Here is a 19,527-nt window from a genome sequence, read left to right as displayed (position 1 = left end):
ACTAGCCCCATGTTTACCATTAGATAATGCTTCACTTATGAGACCTGGATGTTGTTTTCCTGCTCTTTGGCAACAACACATACGTTACACAATCCATATGAACTTGTCTTGCAGTATTAACATATACGTTTTGGTTCATGTTAGAGTCTCTCATGTAACCTCAGCACACTGCAAGATGCAAAGTCAAACCTTGAGTAGCAGCTCAGGAGATCTATTGGCACCTCTGCTTTATTCCAAAGCTATATTCATGTATTTTTTTGGGTAAGTTCCTGCTCTTTGAAGCTGGAAGCTGCTGTTTTTTTTTTATCTCTCCATAACCACGGCTGTGTTCCTGTTCCTGAAGTGAAAGGAGCCAACACACTGTGATCGCGCAAGCCTCTTGTGAGAAGTCTGATTTCATAAATAATGCTGACAATGTCAGGACTTGGAAAAACAGTTTAATTTCCAACCAAACAGTATGGCTGCAGGTAGTTCTTCACACCCCGCGGGTCTTCACTCAAGCGCTGCGCAACGGCAAACAGCTCGGAGACGTTCCTCCCCTCCCGCTACCCCCGCTGCCAATACGCCGTTCAGATCCCATTAAGAGGCCCAGTTACCCCGTCAGCATTCTCAACCTCTAAAGGAAAGAGAAGCAAATATCTCACAGCGGGTTTTTCCCCCTCACAAACCTGCTGATTCAGAGATAATAGGACCTTCTTCCTGAGGGGGGGGGGGGGGTCTTGTGAAACCTGTCTGTATTCAAAAAGCTGCAGAATATTACAAAATAAATAAACCCTAATCCGAAAGCCCCTCTGAGACTCTGTGGTTTGGCACTTGAGCTTTTATTTCACATTGGATCCCAACGTAAAGGCTCTTGTGCAGGGATTTAACAAACAACAAACTGTTTTCTTATTTCACAGTCCACTCCGACCATGGGGGATGTTTTGGACCCCAAAAAAAGTATAGAAGCCTCATTTATGTTGAATTCAATCCGTGAGACTACGGAGTATTGACTTACATCCACAACACGGTTCAACACGCGCGTCCATCCCAACAAGGGCGAGTATCGACTCCACGTTCTGTACTTTACGAGCTCGTTTTGATCTGTGTAAAGCCTCTGCACTGGGATTTAACCAACAACAAACTGTTTTCTTATTTCACAGTCCACCCCGACTATGAGGGATGTTTTGGACCCCCCCCCAAAAATAAAGAAGTCTTTCTCCTGCTGAGATTGACTCATCCATATTGGATTCAACTGACTTACATCTACGACACGGCTCAACATGCGCTTCCATCCCAACAAGGGCGAGCATCGATCTCACGAGATCTTCTGGGCCTCGGCATTAAAAGTGTCCGCGTCAAATTTGTCAATATCTGTAGCATCGAAGACAAAAAGACGTCATATGTGAGTGGTTGTGAGTATCAGCTGTACTTTTTATACTGTAGCGTAAAAGGTTTTATTCTGTCGTATAAAAAGTTTTATACTGTCGTATAAAAAGTTGCCAATTAAAGTAGAACACATCTCTGATGTCTCACATACTTTTATCTGTATTTTTTATTGGAGATGTCAAGATATTTTATCTAAATAAAAGAGACATTTTGGGAAAATATGGATTCTTTTTTTCTTCTCAGATAAAACTTTCATGCCGTCTTTGTTCCCTCGTGGATGTGTTTGATCAACGATGGAGCCTCACGTTTTTTACTGGCTTTGCGTCTTCTTCAGCATCCATTTCTCAGACGAATGAAAGAGAATAAACATTGCCTCACTCGAGATGAAAGCAGCAACGAAATGCTAACTAACTGTTGTAGAAACGTTTGGGCATGAAGGTGAAATAAAACTGTAGTAGAAGTACAAAGTGGTGCAAAAATACACAAAGCAAAAGTACCTTTAAAATTGCAACTGAAGTACAATATTTTGTGACTACATCGCTGCTTCTGCTCCACGACAATAGCCCGCTGAGGCTCATGGGTATTGTAGTATTTAGCGATATAATTAAGTAATTAATAAGTTTTTATTGTTATCTGTTTGTTATTTACCATATTTATCTGTTATTGTTTTATTCCCTGTCTATGTTTATTGTTATGCACCTTTCAAACGTACCTGACAATAAATGATTCTGATTCTGAGAATAAAAACAATATCTTTACAATTTTACAACGTTAACCGAGCGCGAACCTTCATTTTCAAGCTGGTAACAGCTTCATTCTACATACATTTATATAAATATACATATGCAACTGGACATAAAAATGTTTTTTTAATTCAATTTAAAAAAAAAGTTAAATAAATAAATGCAATTAATGAAAAAAATGAAGATACTTTGTACAAAAGCTTGGCGTTTGCATCTGAGAAGGATTATTAAGTCTGTATTTTTTTTTTTAGGTTATTAATTTAAATTCAAAAGTTGCCGTCAGTTTGCTGATGGGTCCTTCTTCTCCATTGAGGACATTGAGGAAAGATAATCTCCTCTGTCTAACAACAAGAAACAAGAAGGCAAAGCACAAATTCCCACGGTTATTTTAACCCAAATGACATATTCGAAGACGGACGTTTATTTGGAAAAAGACTGTTTGCACGTCGCGAGCGATACGTTGATTCAAGCGGTGGAAAATAACCTTCCTTCACTCAGAAACCTGTCTGAGTCATTCCTTCATTTCAAAATGAATTAATTATGCGATTATCCTAATTATCCTCATTTTTGCTTCACCACTAAGAGGCCGTTTCATAACGTTGTCTCGCGTAAATAACAAGTTATTATCGGCCTGCTTAAGGATTTATCCGCTCATTACTTCCACCGAGGAGACGCTGCTTTCTGTCTGCCAGAAGAATTACAGTGAAACTACTCGCTGTATATATCCATGGAAGTAAAACTACTAGTCCTGTATACCAATTGAAGTAAAACTACTAGTCCTGTATACCAATTGAAGTACAACTACTGGTCCTGTATACCAATTAAAGTAAAACTATTGGTCCTGTATATCCATTGAAGTAAAACTATATCCATGGAAGTAAAACTACTGGTCCTGTATATCCATGGAAGTAAAACTACTGGTCCTGTATACCAGTTGAAGTACAACTACTGGTCCTGTATATCCATTGAAGTAAAACTATATCCATGGAAGTAAAACTACCGGTCCTGTATATCCATGGAAGTACAACTAGTGGTCCTGTATACCAATTGAAGTAAAACTACTGGCTCTGTATATCCATTGAAGTAAAACTTTGTCCATGGGAGTAAAACTACTGGTCCTGTATATCCATGGAAGTAAAACTACTCGTCTTGTAAATCCATGGAAGTAAAACTACTCGTCTTGTAAATCCATGGAAGTAAAACTACTGGTCCTGTATATCCATTAAAGTAAAACTACTGGCCCAATATATCCATTAAAGTAAAACTACTGGCCCTGTATATCCATGGGAGTAAAACTACTGATCCTGTATATCCATAGAAGTAAAACTACTGGCCCTGTATATCAATGGCAGTAAAACTACTAGTCTCCCAACTGACGACGGACTTGGTGGAGTTCTACGCACCTTGATCGTCCTTCTCTGTACCTTTTTAAATCAACAAAAACAAGAACACAGCCAGAGGTTAAATCCCAGCTTGGCTCCTGAGTATTCTCTCAATCAGAACCCGTTGAAGGATTAAGGAGCGTGGGCGACGCCGTGCGGGAAAAACCATGGGTCAAAAAACCCCACAGATCAATGATCAGAGACTCGTCCGTGTGGAAACATTGGCAACCCGTTCGGCGTTGTGTCCTTTCATAATCCTCGGGGAGGATGAAAAAAAAAACAACAACGCCAGCACAGAAATGTCAGGACGCCGCCTGAACTGGTGAGATGTGAGGAGTCGTGGGACTGATCCAAATGTCACCGAGATTATTCGGGGGTAGCAATCAGCATGCGTGTTCATAATCTCATAATCAATTCATTTTTTTAAGCTCCTGTGACTCCACAGTGTATATCTGATCTCCTTTATGTTCTACAAAGAGACGCCTTTAAGAGGGTGTGAAGGCAATATCTCAATAACGTCACGGCAGAGTCGAAATTTGCATCCATTGTCATGTTAAAAAAAAAGGGTGTTCGGCACTGTGGCCTCCAACTCGGACAAAATCTGAGCAACTGCGCCCCACGCCAATGGGATCTTCTGAGCCCCAATGAGATCTTCTAAGCCCCAATGGGATCTTCTGAACCCCAATGGGATCTTCTGAGCCCCAATGGGATCTTCTGAACCCCAATGAGATCTTCTAAGCCCCAATGGGATCTTCTGAACCCCAATGGGATCTTCTGAGCCCCAATGGGATCTTCTGAGCCCCAATGGGATCTTCTGAACCCCAATGGGATCTTCTGAGCCTCGACATATATTGACCCAGCGGTCCTACCTGCTTCCCTGGAGAGCTGCATGAAGGCGTCCACCCCCTTCTCCCCGTAGCTGCCCTCCGAGGCCAGCGTGGAGACGTAGTTCCAGCCCATGGCCTTCACGATGTCCACCATCGCCTGGGCCTGGAAGCTGTCCGGCGGGACCACCCGGGAGAAGAAGTCGTACCGGCGGTCGTCGCTCAGCTCCGGGGCCGTGGACGCGTAGCTGATCTGGGGGATCTGGAGGTGGGAGGGAAGAGGGAAGAGGCGTTGCAGTCAAGGACGCTGAAAAGCATGCGCGATTGATCGGTTCGGTCACGGGAGTGTTCACGTGGAATCGGACCGGCGAGTTCGCACTTTCGTGACGACCCAAACAAACAGTCACACAATCACAGTAATGCAGAAAATAATCTGTGGAGAACCAAACATTTGTTTGTTGATCCATGGCAGTGGACTACTGGTCCTGTATATACATAAAAGCTACGGAGCTGAAGGACCAGTGTTCAAGTGATGCATTGATTGGTCTCATTTAGAGGTTTTTTTTAGAAACTTCTAAATTCTCCATTGGGCGATTTACTGACCTTATTTATGTGCTTGAAGAAAACAGTCTCTTTTACCCATCTTACCTACAGACCTTATTTCAGGCATCAGACCAAATGCACATTCAGAAAACCTGTTCATTTTGGAGACTAGGGAACAGGAAGTGAAAAAATGCTGACTCATTTCCTTATTTTAGGACTTTTTCCTCGAGTGGTGACCGGCAAGACAACTCACGCTTGACGATACATTGATACGACGATGCAATAAAACACATGATTTACTATTTGTTGTATTTATTCCAGCAATGCATGCAGCTATAATGTGCAGCTTTCTTTTCATTTAAAAACTGACCTATTTTTTGGGCCTCCGCTCAGAAATTGCACACCCAAACTAAAAAAGTGTGTATCTCCGTAACCTCAAGGTCTATTCAAATCATTTTGGTGTTATAATAGAAGCAAAACTCATAAGATGTTGTTCAGATGTGTACATTTATCAGTTTATATGTAACTGGTTAAGAGTGGCACACAGCAAAAATGTAAAAGCTTCAGGTTCGCCTAAAAAAAAAAGCATTTTCATGATGACCATATCTTTGAAATGATCCAACTGAAAGGTTCAATATTTTACCTAATCAGAGCACAATATGTGAATATTCTCGCTGCAAACTTTGACTTTGTTAGAATGAAGAAAAACAAAGTTAGAGAGTTTTTAGTGCAGGCAAGATCGCCTAAAATGGCCCAAAATGGGCCAAACTATAAATTTCACTAATGATGTTCATTACGTCCAAATACAGCAGTAACATACATCATGCCAAACCAAAATATTAATAATTATAATGTTGCGGAGGACGGCAAAAGCCCAAATACTTGGACTTTGAACCCTGTTGCCGTGTCTCGACCGAGAGCAACCGATTATGAAAAAACAAAAAGCCAACGTTTCTATTGAAATCACCTTCATGTCACAATGTCCAACACGGAAAGAATTTCTTTTCTTTTTTTAATGAATATATTTCTGCTACTTAAACAGCACTCTTGACTGTGACTGACAAGTACAGATAAGACACTGGAATAAGACAAAGTGTGGAGGAATGACGAGTAAATACATTCAAGCGCTGAGACTTTATCGTGCTAAACCCGGAGGTTTAGAAATGAAGAGGAAAGTCAATTCGAGAACTTTTCTGACTGAAGTTGGCTGATAAACAGCCGTGTCTTTAAAATACGGAGCTGCAGCTTAAATGATTAAACTGGAAATGGACTTTTTGGTTCAGGTAAAAGTAACTTGCTAATATGAGTAAGGAGCGGGTGATGAACGTGGGAGATAAGCGTGGATTTCCTCCCGTTTTGCCGGGAAAAAAGGCAAAGAGTCGATACGTCCGTGGTAATTACGCCAAACGTGTGAGAGGTCAGAGATTATTTGAGCTCTGTCCATCAAGGTTCTTCACTAATGGTCGGTCAAAGTGATATCCCATCCCTCAGGAAATTCTCTGAGAAACGCTTAAAATTTGCAAATCCCCCCCCCCCCCCCAACACAAGATAGTTCCTCCAATTACCCTTTGATCTGCTGGGAGTGGAGACGCACTCACACTCGCATTATGTCCGGGGTTAAAAACTTAGATGGATAGAAGACTGTCGCTATCCGCCTGCGGAGAAGGTTAAACTCTCTCAGACGAGTTCCCGTCGGTCCTCACTTTACTTTTTTTGTGATGGAAAAAGTAAAAAACACAGAACTCCAAAGGTTTTTTTTTTTAAAAATACCGTTCTGCAGCACTAACACGTTTCACTTTATGCAATAATCAGGAGCTTATTTCTTTTGTCTTCGCTCTTGTTTTTCTTTTTTGTTTTCCTGGTACAACAGAACCTCATTTACTTTAATCTGTGGAACAGATTTTCGATGCAGGAGGGACATCAAATATATTCTAACCAATCTGATCTTATTAAAGAGTTCTGATATTTTTTGGGGAAACAAAACATTTCTGTTTCACCGTACTTCTTCGTCTCCAAATCCAGTTATTGAATGGCAGCAGAGAGAATGCAGCTTCAACACATGAAGCATAGACTTCTATACAACCACAGGAGTCGCCCCCTGGTGGTCAGGAGAGAGAATGCAGCTTCAACACATGAAGCATAGACTTCTATACAACCAGAGGAGTCACCCCCTGGTGGTGAGGAGAGAGAATGCAGCTTCAACACATGAAGCATAGACTTCTATACAACCAGAGGAGTCACCCCCTGGTGGTGAGGAGAGAGAATGCAGCTTCAACACATGAAGCATAGACTTCTATACAACCACAGGAATCACCCCCTGGTGGTGAGGAGAGAGAATGCAGCTTTAACACATGAAGTGTAGACTTCTATACAACCAGAGGAGTCGCCCCCCGGTGGTCAGGAGAGAGAATGCAGCTTTAACACATGAAGTGTAGACTTCTATACAACCAGAGGAGTCACCCCCCGGTGGTCAGGAGAGAGAATGCAGCTTTAACACACAAAGGACATACTTCTATACAACCAGAGGAGTCACCCCTGGTGGCCAGGAGAAAGAATGCAGCTTTAACACATGAAGTGTAGACTTCTATACAACCAGAGGAGTCTCCCACTGGTGGTCAGGAGAGAGAATGCAGCTTTAACACATAAAGCATAGACTTCTATACAACCAGAGGAGTCTCCACTGGTGGTCAGGAGAGAGAATGCGGCTTCACCACATGAAGCGTAGACTTCTATACAACCAGAGGAGTCACCCCCCGGTGGTCAGGAGAGAGAATGCAGCTTTAACACACAAAGGACATACTTCTATACAACCAGAGGAGTCACCCCTGGTGGCCAGGAGAAAGAATGCAGCTTTAACACATGAAGTGTAGACTTCTATACAACCAGAGGAGTCTCCCACTGGTGGTCAGGAGAGAGAATGCAGCTTCAACACATGAAGCATAGACTTCTATACAACCAGAGGAGTCTCCCTCTGGTGGTCAGAATGCAAGTTTAAAGTCATTTCTGCATCCGCTTCACTCAATAACACCAGTGTATGGAGCAACATGATCTCATAGTGGAGGCCGGTCAGGTGAATAAACCGAGGTGAGAAACAGTTGCTGTAAGTCTCTTTCATGCTTCAGATGTTCTACATATGCTGTGATGCGTGCCGGAGAGCAAAATGAAAGTCTTCCAGGTCCTCTCCAAAGCCGCCGTGACGCCGCGGCCGCCCGTCAGAGTGATGAAGCCCGGAGGTCTGCGCCGCTTCAGAGCCGCGTCCTTGAAACGTATCGCTGGAGCGGGTTGAGGCTTTAATGGCTTCTGACTCCAGGTGTCACAAAGGCCACCTCATCTGGCCGCCAGTGATAGATGCCGCATCGAGTGCACACACAGACACACACACACTCTCTCATGCACACCTGCACAAGCGTGCGCGCGCACACACACACACACACCCACACACACAACGCTGGTTTGTTTTTTGTCACATGAAAAGGATCCAAAAACACACACGCACGTGTACACACACATGTATCCACACACACACATGCACACCCAGAAACACATATACACACACATGCACAAACATACACGCACAATCACGCTCACAAACACACACACACTTACACACGTACACAGACACACACAAACACACACAAAATGCTGTTTTGTTTTTGTCGAATCTGAGGTGGAGGCCGACAGCATGAAAAAACAGTGAAACCTAAAAGATCCCAAAACACACACACACACACACACACACACACACAGGTTCTGAGGCTCCCATGGAGCTAGAGGACGTCTCAGTGTCGCTAACAGGAAGTGAAAGAAGGACTTCATGATTTACATGTTCCTGTAGTTTGGAACAGAATCTGCAGCTCGCTCCGAACGGCCGAATGCTCTTCACGCACGAACGGATCACTGAGCGAGTCCTCCTCCTCCTCCTCCTCCTCCTCCTCCTCTTCCTCCTCTGTGGCCTTTAACTACAAAATGTCACCATGAGAGAGACGGGCCAACCAGTAAGAGACTCTGAATGACCACAGAGGTAAAAAAAACACACTTTCTTTTTTAAGGCAACAAAACAATCATAAAGTGACACCACACAATAACATAAAGGTACAAAATTACCACAAAGAGACACAGGACAGCGACGGAGACACAGAAAACTCTTAGTTTTCTTTGTAATTTTAACATTTTTTGTAATTTTAACTTTTTTTGTAATTGTAAAATTTTTGGAAATATTTCTTGATTTTTTTTTGTTGAAATATTTTTTTTTTGTATTTTTAACATTTTTTTGTAATTTCTATTTTTTGGATTTTTATTTGTATTTTTTAACTTTTTATGTAATTTTAAATATTTTTTTTTTTAAAAATGCAGAATTTTTTAAAATAAAAATGTGTTGCAGGCTATACAAGTACAAGCGAAGTCTTTCCTTCTTTTTTATTTATTCATTTTGATCAACTCAAACAATAAAATGAAAATCCTAACAGAGATAAATAAACATCACAGAGCAGGAAGAGACAGAACACCAACTGGGCTCATTTGAAGCCTTTACCTGTGTAATATTTAAAATTTTACAAAATTACAAACAATGAAATACGCATAAGATATACAACAAAAGAAAAAGAAGCAAAAAGAATGTAATTATGTCGAGTCTGTGTGTGTGAGATTAAGCATGGCTGGTGTTTGATGTTGGATTATGTGGCATTTCATAAGCAACGGTAACTATGAATGTAGATATCACAAGAAAGACATGAACACTAACACATGAAAAACTCTTTAAAAACAGCAGTTACTTTCTTTTAGGCAAATTTTTAAACATTTCATAGAGGGACATTTCTTTGTCAGGGGGGAAAAGTCACTCTTGTGCTCTCACGAGCCGACATAACCCCTTTGAAGCTGACGGACTCTGAGTCTCACCGGGTGGATGGTGTAGATAGTGTCCGCCGCGCCTGCCGCCTCCACTCCCTTCACCTCCCGAAATAGAAGTTCAGGGGACGAAAGTCACTCGGATTTATTATTCCAGCAAAAAAAAAAAAAACCCCGCTGTTAGCCAGACAGACGTTTCCAAACCCTGAGGCGGGAGATGGAAGGTGAAGATGCCGCGTGAGGGTAATGTAGAAGTGCTGATCTGAAACTGCTCACCGACACGGCCGGCGGTCGGAGCTGCAGCGGCGACACGCAGAGAATTGCAATGTGACACGAGGCAGAAGCATCGTTCTTCATGAACTGGTCAATTTCTTTGAGACTTTTGGGCTATTTTGCTGCCATAACGCGTCTTCTTTCAGACTAGTGGAAACCTACCTCGTCCAGCTGCGTCTGTAGAGTTCTACAGAGTTCTATGGCGATATCTATGAGGAACATTTTGGTTGTATAGAAGTCTATGCTTCATGTGTCAAAACTGCCTTCTCTCTCCTGACCACCAAAGTGGCGACTAATCTGGTTGTATAGAAGTCTATGCTTCATGTGTTTAAGCTGCATTCTCTCTTCTGACCACCAGGGGGTGAATCCTCTGGTTGTATAGAAGTCTATGCTTCATGTGTTTAAGCTGCATTCTCTCTTCTGACCACCAGGGGGTGAATCCTCTGGTTGTATAGAAGTCTATGCTTCTTATGTTAAAGCTGCATTCTCTCTCCTGACCACCAGGGGGAGACTCCTCTGGTTGTATAGAAGTCTATATAAATGACTATTTCTCTCTTGATGTATTCCCGCAGTAAACATTGTAAACATGAGTTTATGTCTCAATCTCTAGTTTCAAGTCTTCTTCTATACAGCATGATGTTCATTTAGTAAATTATGGTCATTTAGAGTCAAACAGACCATAAAGCAGTGCACGCTTTAGGGGCGGGGCTACAAGGTGATTGACAGGTCTCTACCAGAGATGACTTACCATTAATTAATCGTTAAAGAGACTCTGCAGATCTTGCATGCAAGTTATCTTTTTTTTTTTCCTCATCAAAGGTATCGAGTGTCACTCGTCTGAACATCCTCAGGTAGACTGCGATCCCTCAAATAGACGAAACACAACGATTACCGCCGAGGAGATTCTCTTAAGTGCTCGTAAACACGTCCATGTTGCTTCCTGATGACGGGCAGCGGGAACAGCTCGATGGCGGAAAAAAAAAAAACCTATCGAAAGAAATGCCAGGAAATAAAAAATAAAAAGATTGACTGGGTGGTTAAAGAGGAGGATGACATCTACATCACCTCCAGGGTCCATTAGCCTGTCCGCACTCTGCGTCTTCAGGGTACTAGGAATCCACTTAGGAAAGCTTGAATTACGATACAAGGTGCCGAAAGGTAGGAGGCCTTTCATCCAACGTGAAGTGATGATGATCCACGGCTTTCTCTTCGGGAGGCAGAGAGTCGTACGAGTGCACTTGTTCCGTACCGACGTTCCCTTTTTGATGGGCCTATTCTGTGCAGTTGACAACCTCTTTGATGTGTAAAGCCACATCTTGTTTCTGCGTATTATTTGATATCCATTTGGAGGCACCGGTGTGAGAATCCCCTCTCTCCCCGCTTGCCTTACCTTTTCTGGAGTCTATTCATTCCGAATGTTGAATCGTCCGTCGTTGCCTGAAGGGGTGAGGTAAGGGAGGAAGTGGGGTGTCGGTAAAATCCCACCTGGGTGGGCTGAGGGGACGTCACTGTGGAAGCCCACATGGTGAGACCGCAGAGGGAGGTTTTTTTCTTCTTCTGAAAGCTCCATTGTCAGCAGGAAAAAACGGGACTCAATTTTCTCAAACTCGGAGCCTCGAGGTCATCGGCGACCATGAGCGAGGAAATGGAATAAGAGGAGCGCTCGTTGCCGCACAGCTGTGAAACAGACTTCAGACGCATTTTGACCAATTGATTCCCAGGACTTTTCCAAGACTTTTAACCAAATTTCTATGACTTTTAATCAAATTTCCATGATTTTTAACCAAACTTCCATCACTTTAAATCAAATTTTCATGGCTTTTACCCAAATTTCCTTGACCTTTAACCACATTTCCATGACCTTTACCCAAATTTCCATGACTTCAAATCAAATTTCCATGACTCTTACCCAAATTTCCATGACTTTTAATAAAAATTTCATGACCTTTAACCAAATTTCCATAACTTTTAATCAAATTTCAATGACTTTAAATCTCCATGACTTTTAACCAAAAACTGTAAAAACTGATTGCATGAAATGTGACTGACTAAAAACATCTTTGTGAGAACAATGAAGATGTTTCAAATCGATGCTTCAAGAGACGAGGGAGGATCGTGCGGCGATGCAAAGTGAGCCAGCGTGTCCTTTCAGCACTAAAGTGATTTGATGAATTGGTTTAAATTAGAGGCGCAAAGACTTTTGAATCAGCATCAGGGGGTCACATGTCCTTGGCTTTTGCTTTGAGCTTTGTTTTAAAAATACACGATTTGTTAATTACGTCAAGCTTGATCCTGATTGCATGAAATTTCACTTTGATTATTTTAATGTGCAGAAACAGGGAGAGATCAGCGGTCAGAGCAGAGGGTAAAAAACAAGCCGAGGGAGTTCTCCTCCCAACATTTAGCGGCACCAGAACGTGACTCAAGATTACAGGTTTTATTCCTCCAGAATAACTTCCAACCCTCCTTTCCCCCGATCCCAATATGCGCCATATGTGCCCCGTCAGCTCCGTCAGCCCCGTCAGCTCCATTTGGCTGAGGGATCACACTCGTCTTCACACTGGACCAGATGTGTTCCCCGCCGGCTAATTAACGGAGAACGGAGCGATCCGTCAGCGATGTGGAGCGACGGGGAAGAGAGAGGAGTCAGATGTGTGTGGATGTAGTGACGTAACACACTCTGTTTTATGCTAATTAGCTAATGTTAGCATGTCGAGCGACAGGAAAAGAGAGAGGAGTCATATGTGTGTGGATATAGTGACATAACACACATGCTAATTAGCTAATGTTAGCATGTGGAGCGTCCGGGAAGAGAGAGGAGTCAGATGTGTTTGGATGTAGTGACGTAACACACATGCTAATTAGCTAATTTTAGCATGTGGAGCGTCCGGGAAGAGAGAGGAGTCACATGTGTGTGGATGTAGTGACGTAGCACACGGTGTTTTATGCTAATTAGCTAATGTTTGCGCGCGAACACACCAAACCCGTTAACCGCTACTACATTAGCATTCAGCTGCTGGCGTTTTATTTCTACAGTTTCGTCCATTGCAGTGAGTTATTCTCTCCTCTTGCAGCAGCAAAGCAGAAGTACTGTCGCTATGGTTACAGCAGATGTGTAAAAAAAAAAAAAAAAGGGGGTGAAAGTATTGAAATGTCTTCTGCTTTAATAGACACCCTCCATTCATAAAAAGGATTCATTCCACATGTTTTTCTGACCGTCTTCCCTCCGACAAACACCCCCGGCCTGACGGAGCGGACCGAGAGGCCAGAGGCCTCGACCGGCGCCGGCTGTCACCGATCACACGGACAAACGCGGTCGCTTAATGGACGGCGGCGCTCGGCAGAAGGTCAATAAACTGCGAGTCCTCGGCGCTCTGGAAATGTCAGATGGAAATGTCAATAAGTGCGTTCGGGGCCGTTTCTCTCTCCCTGAGCGACTCCGCCTGCTCTCACGTTCCACTGACGGAGGAGCTTCTGATCAATGCTGGAGCCTCCGTCCTCCTTTTCTCCTGCTCCTCCGTCAGGCCCTCTGTCTTCGATTGCTTCCTCTTCTTCCTCCTCCTCCTCATCCTCCTGCTCTTCCTTCTCCTCCTCTTCCTCCCCACCTTTCTATCGCCATCTGTCTTGGATCAATGCGGCTTTCGTCGCCGTCACCTTGCAGCTCGGGTCACACACAAACAGAAACGCACACAAAAACACACACACACACACACACAGAGCAACTGCAGATACACACAGACACAGACAAACACACACATGAAAACGCACGAACACACACAGACACACATGCATGCACACAGACACGCATAGAGACACAGACACACACACAGCAACTTTAGACACACACAGACACGCACGCACATGCATACACACACGCACACATGCATAGAAACAGACACACATAGACACACGCACAAACACACACACACACACCCAAATACAGAAAAACAGACACACAAACACATACGGACCAAAAAACTGAAACGCACACAAAAACAGACACATACAGAAACACATAGACACAAACCCACGCACACAGAAAGCAACTGCACACACACACACTCTCGTGGTCTCTCTCTCTTTTCTCTCTATCAGCCTCTCCCTCATCCCCCCCCTCCCCCCTCCTCTCTGTCTCGGATCAATGCGGAGGGTTAGCCATTGTGTCACATTGTGGTGCAGGTTGTGTTTTATTGGCGCTGTCAAGGTGCTGACCTTTGCGTGTCCGGGGGAAAAGAAGGAGGGATGCCAGCGGGCCGGCGTGTGATGGAGGGAGAGAGGGGCGACCGAGCAGCTTATGAGTCCAATCTATCAAACGGTTCACGGGGCGGAGGGTTGAGGGGTCGCTGCCAAGCGCCGGCCTTCAGACACACAGATCCTTTTCCTTCATTCCTCATGTCACTCACTGGGATTTCTATTTGATTGTTTCTGGTTCTTCTCCTGGTTTCAGGTTCAGACATCAGAGCGGTTTTTTTCTTGCGATGAAAGACCGACCGGAGACGTCGAGCGACCGGAAGTCTGGAGATTTACAAATGCAAAAGTGGCAAGCCAATCAAAGAAGGCCAATTCAAACAAGCCAATCAAAACAGGCCAATCAAAACAGGCCAATCAAAGAAGGCCAATCCAAACAAGCCAATCAAAACAGGCCAATCAAAGAAGGCCAATCCAAACAAGCCAATCAAAACAGGCCAATCAAAGAAGGCCAATCAAAACAGGCCAATCAAACCAAGCCAATCAAACCAAGCCAATCAAAACAGGCAAATCAAAACAAGCCAATCAAAACAGGCCAATCCAAGCCGGCATGTAGGGAGTGGACGTAGTAGTCATGGTTACAATGGTTTGCGGACTTCTGTTTTGAAGCCTCAAATTGGGCGCCATCTTGGATTAGAAGATCACAACCAATGAACGAGCGAGTAAGCTGTCAATCACAGTAAACCCGCCCTAAAGCTTAACTTAACATAATTAACTCGGTGGCGTAGGACGCGTTTGACGCCGCCTCTTAAAAGATGGAAATACTTGTTACCTTCTCATGTTTTTACTTACAAAAAAAGAAAAAGATAACACACACGTGTTCTGTTGTTGATGTTTACTGGACGCAGCCGACACTACGCAGGCTGTTGGTGGAGGTGTTCAGCTTTGCGGTGATCTCGGTGTAGAGGCTTTGATGGCTGTGTTGTCGTGTATTTATTGCCCCTTTTTTTCATCCTAGGAAAGTCAAACATGTTTTATTTTCAGTTGTGTTTTGAGACTTGTTTAATGTATTTAACAGTCAGTGTTTTATGAAGAAAACACACAACTGACTTTCAATTTCTTTTCGTGAAAGAAAGTTGACAAATATATATATATATATTTTTCATGCCGTCAAATTAAAGTTCTCGGAAAGAAATTAAATGGAAATCTGCAGGTCGGACTTTTTTATTTTTTTTTAATCGGTCGAGAAAATTGCAATCAGTGCGTCAACACTTGAACTATTAATCAGTCATAACTAGAAATACGATAAATGAAACACCGTGCTTTAATGGCTCAAAAAGTAATCTTTGATATTCTAAAGAAATGACGAAGGCGTCTGAAATTATCGTTAAATGAAACTTAAATCAGCGGGAGGCCACGTTGATGAAAGGTCATAATTTCCAAAGCTCTGCATCCTGAATAGAACATTTGCAAAACGTTCGTTGTAACAGCTTCATGAAAGAATTCAAAACACTTCATTCTCCCTTTGAGTACAAAAAGGAACTAACATGAATGTAATTTTGAGCCCAGCAGGCTCCGGTAGGAATTCACCTTTATTTATTTTTTTAACGCCTGCAAGTGAAAGGAAATTTTAATCACTCAGAAACCTGCTTCATGTAGCAGTGAATGCATGTTTCATGTCGTCACCTTCATGAAAGAATTGGCCCAAGAGGTTTTTTTTGGTTTTTCAGAAAACACAAAAAACTTGACCAAATGTGAGAGGTGCACGAGCTGCCTCTGGACACACTGCACAACCGGCATTACTGCAATACCGCTCAAACTATGGTATGATTACTAATATTATGCTCAAGTGAGATTTTTATTGACAAAAAGGGTCGAACAATTGCTAACTAGATTGTTAGCTTAAATGCTAGCTTAAAAAAATGCCATCTTTAAAAGGTTGTAAAAGGGCTTAAGTCACTTTGTCTTGTGACCCATGTAAAATAAAATGGCTTAAGTCACTTTGTCTCGTTTCTAAAGGTCAAATAAAATGGCTTAAGTCACTTTGTCTTGTGACTTAGGTAAAATAAAATGGCCTAAGTCACTTTGTCTTGTGACTTAGCTAAAATAAAATGGCCTAAGTGACTTTGTCTCGTTTCTAAAGGTCAAATAAAATGGCTTAAGTCACTTTGTCTTGTGACTTAGGTAAAATAAAATGGCCTAAGTCACTTTGTCTTGTGACTTAGCTAAAAAAAAAATGGCCCAAGTCACTTTGTCTCGTTTCTAAAGGTCAAATAAAGGGGCTTAAGTCACTTTGTCTTGTGACTTAGGTAAAATAAAATGGCCTAAGTCACTTTGTCTTGTGATTAAAGAAAAGTAAAGTGGAATAAGTCACAGTCTGGACATCGGCCAAAAAAAAAGAAAAAGACTTAGGCCCTTACTTTAGGAAGTAGACGGTGTGCAGATGAAATGATGTTCGAGACACCTGCGATCACAAATCTGACTCCGCCCCCGTCTCCCATCAGGCTCCTCCTCCTGTAGAGCCGCTCATGAAGCTGTTTTTTCCGGTAGCTTCGCGGCGCCTCATGTGCATAGACAGCTTGTTCCAAACCCCCAGCTGTCTGTGCTTTGAACCGGATCTGTATTGATCCAGTGTGTTTGTGATGGTTCCCGCCCGGCAGACGCCCCGCCCCGCTCGCTACGCCAGGCCTCGGAAATACCAGCAATAAATCAATCCTCGCAAACAAACTGTTGATTTCATCCCCGTGGAGCCTCCTGCCGACGCCTCACGCCTCCTCCGGTCGTGCGCCGGGGCTTCTGGGATGCATTTACAACGCTTATTTGTGTGTGTGTGTGTGTTTTTTGTTGTAGATTTACAAGCTATCTGATCGGGCCGAGAAACACAAAGAGACTCAACGTGAACAGAATGCAGGCGGGCCGTGTGTGTGTGTGTGTGTGTGTGTGTGGCTACCTCGTCCACCGGGCGATCGTGTGCAGGATGAATGGAGAGAGAGAGAGAGAACGAGAGAGAGAGAGAGAGAGAACTAAACACCCTTAATTACAGCAACCCTGCTAGCTCAAAGTGTACAGCAATCACTGATTTCATTACAACCTCTCATTTTCTGTGATATTCTCCTCCCCTCTCTCACTCTGGTAACACACACACACACACACACACACACACACACACACACACACACACACACACAGAGGCTGACATTTGGGCACGACAACGCGCTCGTACAGAAATACACACGCGTAGGCGCACGCATTCATCAACACGCTGTTATGTTCCTCCCGCCGCCTGCCGACGGACGGGGAAATGAAGCAGAAAGCTACAACCTCAGACGGTCACACACGCTCTGAGTCACCGCGCGTGTGCTCTTGTGTGTGTGTGTGTGTGTGTGTGTGAGTGTGTGTGTGTCACTTCATGTGTGCACTTTGTTATTATCGCTATATCTGCACAACAGTGCATCAGCATTCAGCGAGACGCGAGTCTGACACCATCCTTCCTCCTTCCTCCCTCCCTCCTTCCCTCCCCTCCTCCCTCCTTCCTCCCTCCTTCCTCCCTCCCTCCCCTCCTCTAATCGTCCTCGTCTGTCTCTGTTTCTCGCCGTTTCTCCTCCCGTTTGCCTCTTTGTCTTGTCGGCCCTCCTCATCAGCGAGGAACTCATTTTTCATGAGAGATGGAGGAGGAGCATGCAGCTGGTCTGCAGTGACTTTACACGGCAAACCCTCATATGAAATAATATATATATATATATATATATATATATATATATATATATATATATATATATATATGAAGCTTAATAATACCTTGTTGCACCCACTTGAGGGTCGGCTGAAGTGGTTGTTAGGTAAGTCGCTGTTGACTGATTCATACAGATGAGATGCAAACTTAGACAGACACACACACACTCAATACACAAACAGACATGCACGCACAAGCATGAACACACGCAGAGACACAGACGCAAACACACGCGCACAGGCAAACACGCACACACACGCATGTACATGCACACACACACACTCTCAGAGCAACTGCAGACACAAATACGCACGTACACACACACATAGACACACACACACACACACACAGAGCAATTACAAACACGCACGCACATGCACACACACAAAACAGACACACATACACACACACAGACACATTCGCACCCAAACACACACACACACACACACAGATGGCCGTATTTGCATTTCTCTTCGCCGATCCATCACTTTATTCCTCAGCGAAAAGCATGTTCACCGATTCCTGCCCTCTAATATTTGACACTACACACATACACCTGCAGACACCCTTACACACACACACACACACACACTCAGTGGCGAGCCATTAATAAACGTAGTCAGGACTCGCTGTGCTTACATAATTCATGAGGAGCAGCGGGTCAGTAATCCTGTTTAATCTCATGTTGTTAATTCATTTGTCCGACATCGTCCCCGATCCTCACCTCGCTGCCACGTGAAACAGAGACGAGGGGGAGGAAGGGGAGCACAGGTGAGGAAGAGGAGGGAGGATGAAAGAGCCGAACAGGAAGGGAATAAGGACAGAGTTTAAGGGAAGAGGAGGTCATTAGAGGAGGGATGTCGTAGCGGAGAGTCGGGGGTGAAGAGGCCAAACCCACTCAGACTTTGAAGTAACGACCTCGCCGTCAATTAAATATGAATGACCTCGCGTAATTGAATGGCACACTTCCAGTTACAATGAACATTTTAATTAAGCCCATTTGGGGAGCTGGGAGGAAGGAGCAGCGGCATTACGTTGGCTTCAAAGTCCAAAAAATCTGAATCCCAGATTCTCTATTTATGCTCGGAGCCGCTCCGAGGTTTACGTCGCGAGTTATGAATCATGAATTATGAACGCTGTGACGACGTAAATGTGTCCGCACGCGTGTTGAATGAGACCTGCAACGTGACGTTCCACCGCATTGTTTCCTAATCTCATCAATCCGGGCAGCGAAATCCATTTAATACAAATGACTGCAAGGTGTGCTACGCGTTGAAATCAGCGTCCTTTCAAGGCGAGTTTTATTCTCCGCACAGCTCGCTGCCGTTTGACCTGGGTTAGGGTTAAATGGTGCAGGAGGAGGACCGACTGGAGAGCGACGCACAATGTCCACAAAGTCCAACAGACGGCGATTCGTCCAAAGGGATGAAGAGATGAACCTAACGATGAAGAGGTGGAGCGTTACCATAAATGAACACAACGTAAACAAAGAGAGGCAAAGAACAAGTACAAAACAACAACAAAGAGACACAAAGCCAGACCCACAACTACAGAAAACATTCCCAAAGAGATTTTAAAACACTACGTTAAAGAGATACGAAACTACGACAGATATGCAAAGAGATTAA

At 43.7% G+C, this 19,527-nt stretch overlaps 1 protein-coding gene across 3 annotated transcripts in view; it reads right to left on the bottom strand.

Moving 5' to 3' along the window:
• Positions 1-19,527, bottom strand: part of grm7 (glutamate metabotropic receptor 7) — a 183,616-nt gene that overhangs the window by 113,800 nt on the left and 50,289 nt on the right. For all 3 annotated transcript variants that reach the window (XM_068594332.1, XM_068594331.1, XM_068594333.1), the window contains exon 2: positions 4,363-4,579. In XM_068594332.1, the coding sequence (XP_068450433.1) occupies positions 4,363-4,579 (217 nt within the window). The remainder of the gene's footprint in view (positions 1-4,362; positions 4,580-19,527) is intronic.

Source organism: Clinocottus analis, unplaced genomic scaffold (assembly GCF_023055335.1).
Source record: "Clinocottus analis isolate CAN_PGR_092001 unplaced genomic scaffold, fCliAna1.0.p SCAF_3, whole genome shotgun sequence".
Classification (NCBI taxonomy): domain Eukaryota; kingdom Metazoa; phylum Chordata; class Actinopteri; order Perciformes; family Cottidae; genus Clinocottus; species Clinocottus analis.
The sequence above is the reverse complement of the archived record's forward strand: the minus strand, read 5'-3'. Positions and strand labels throughout refer to the sequence as shown.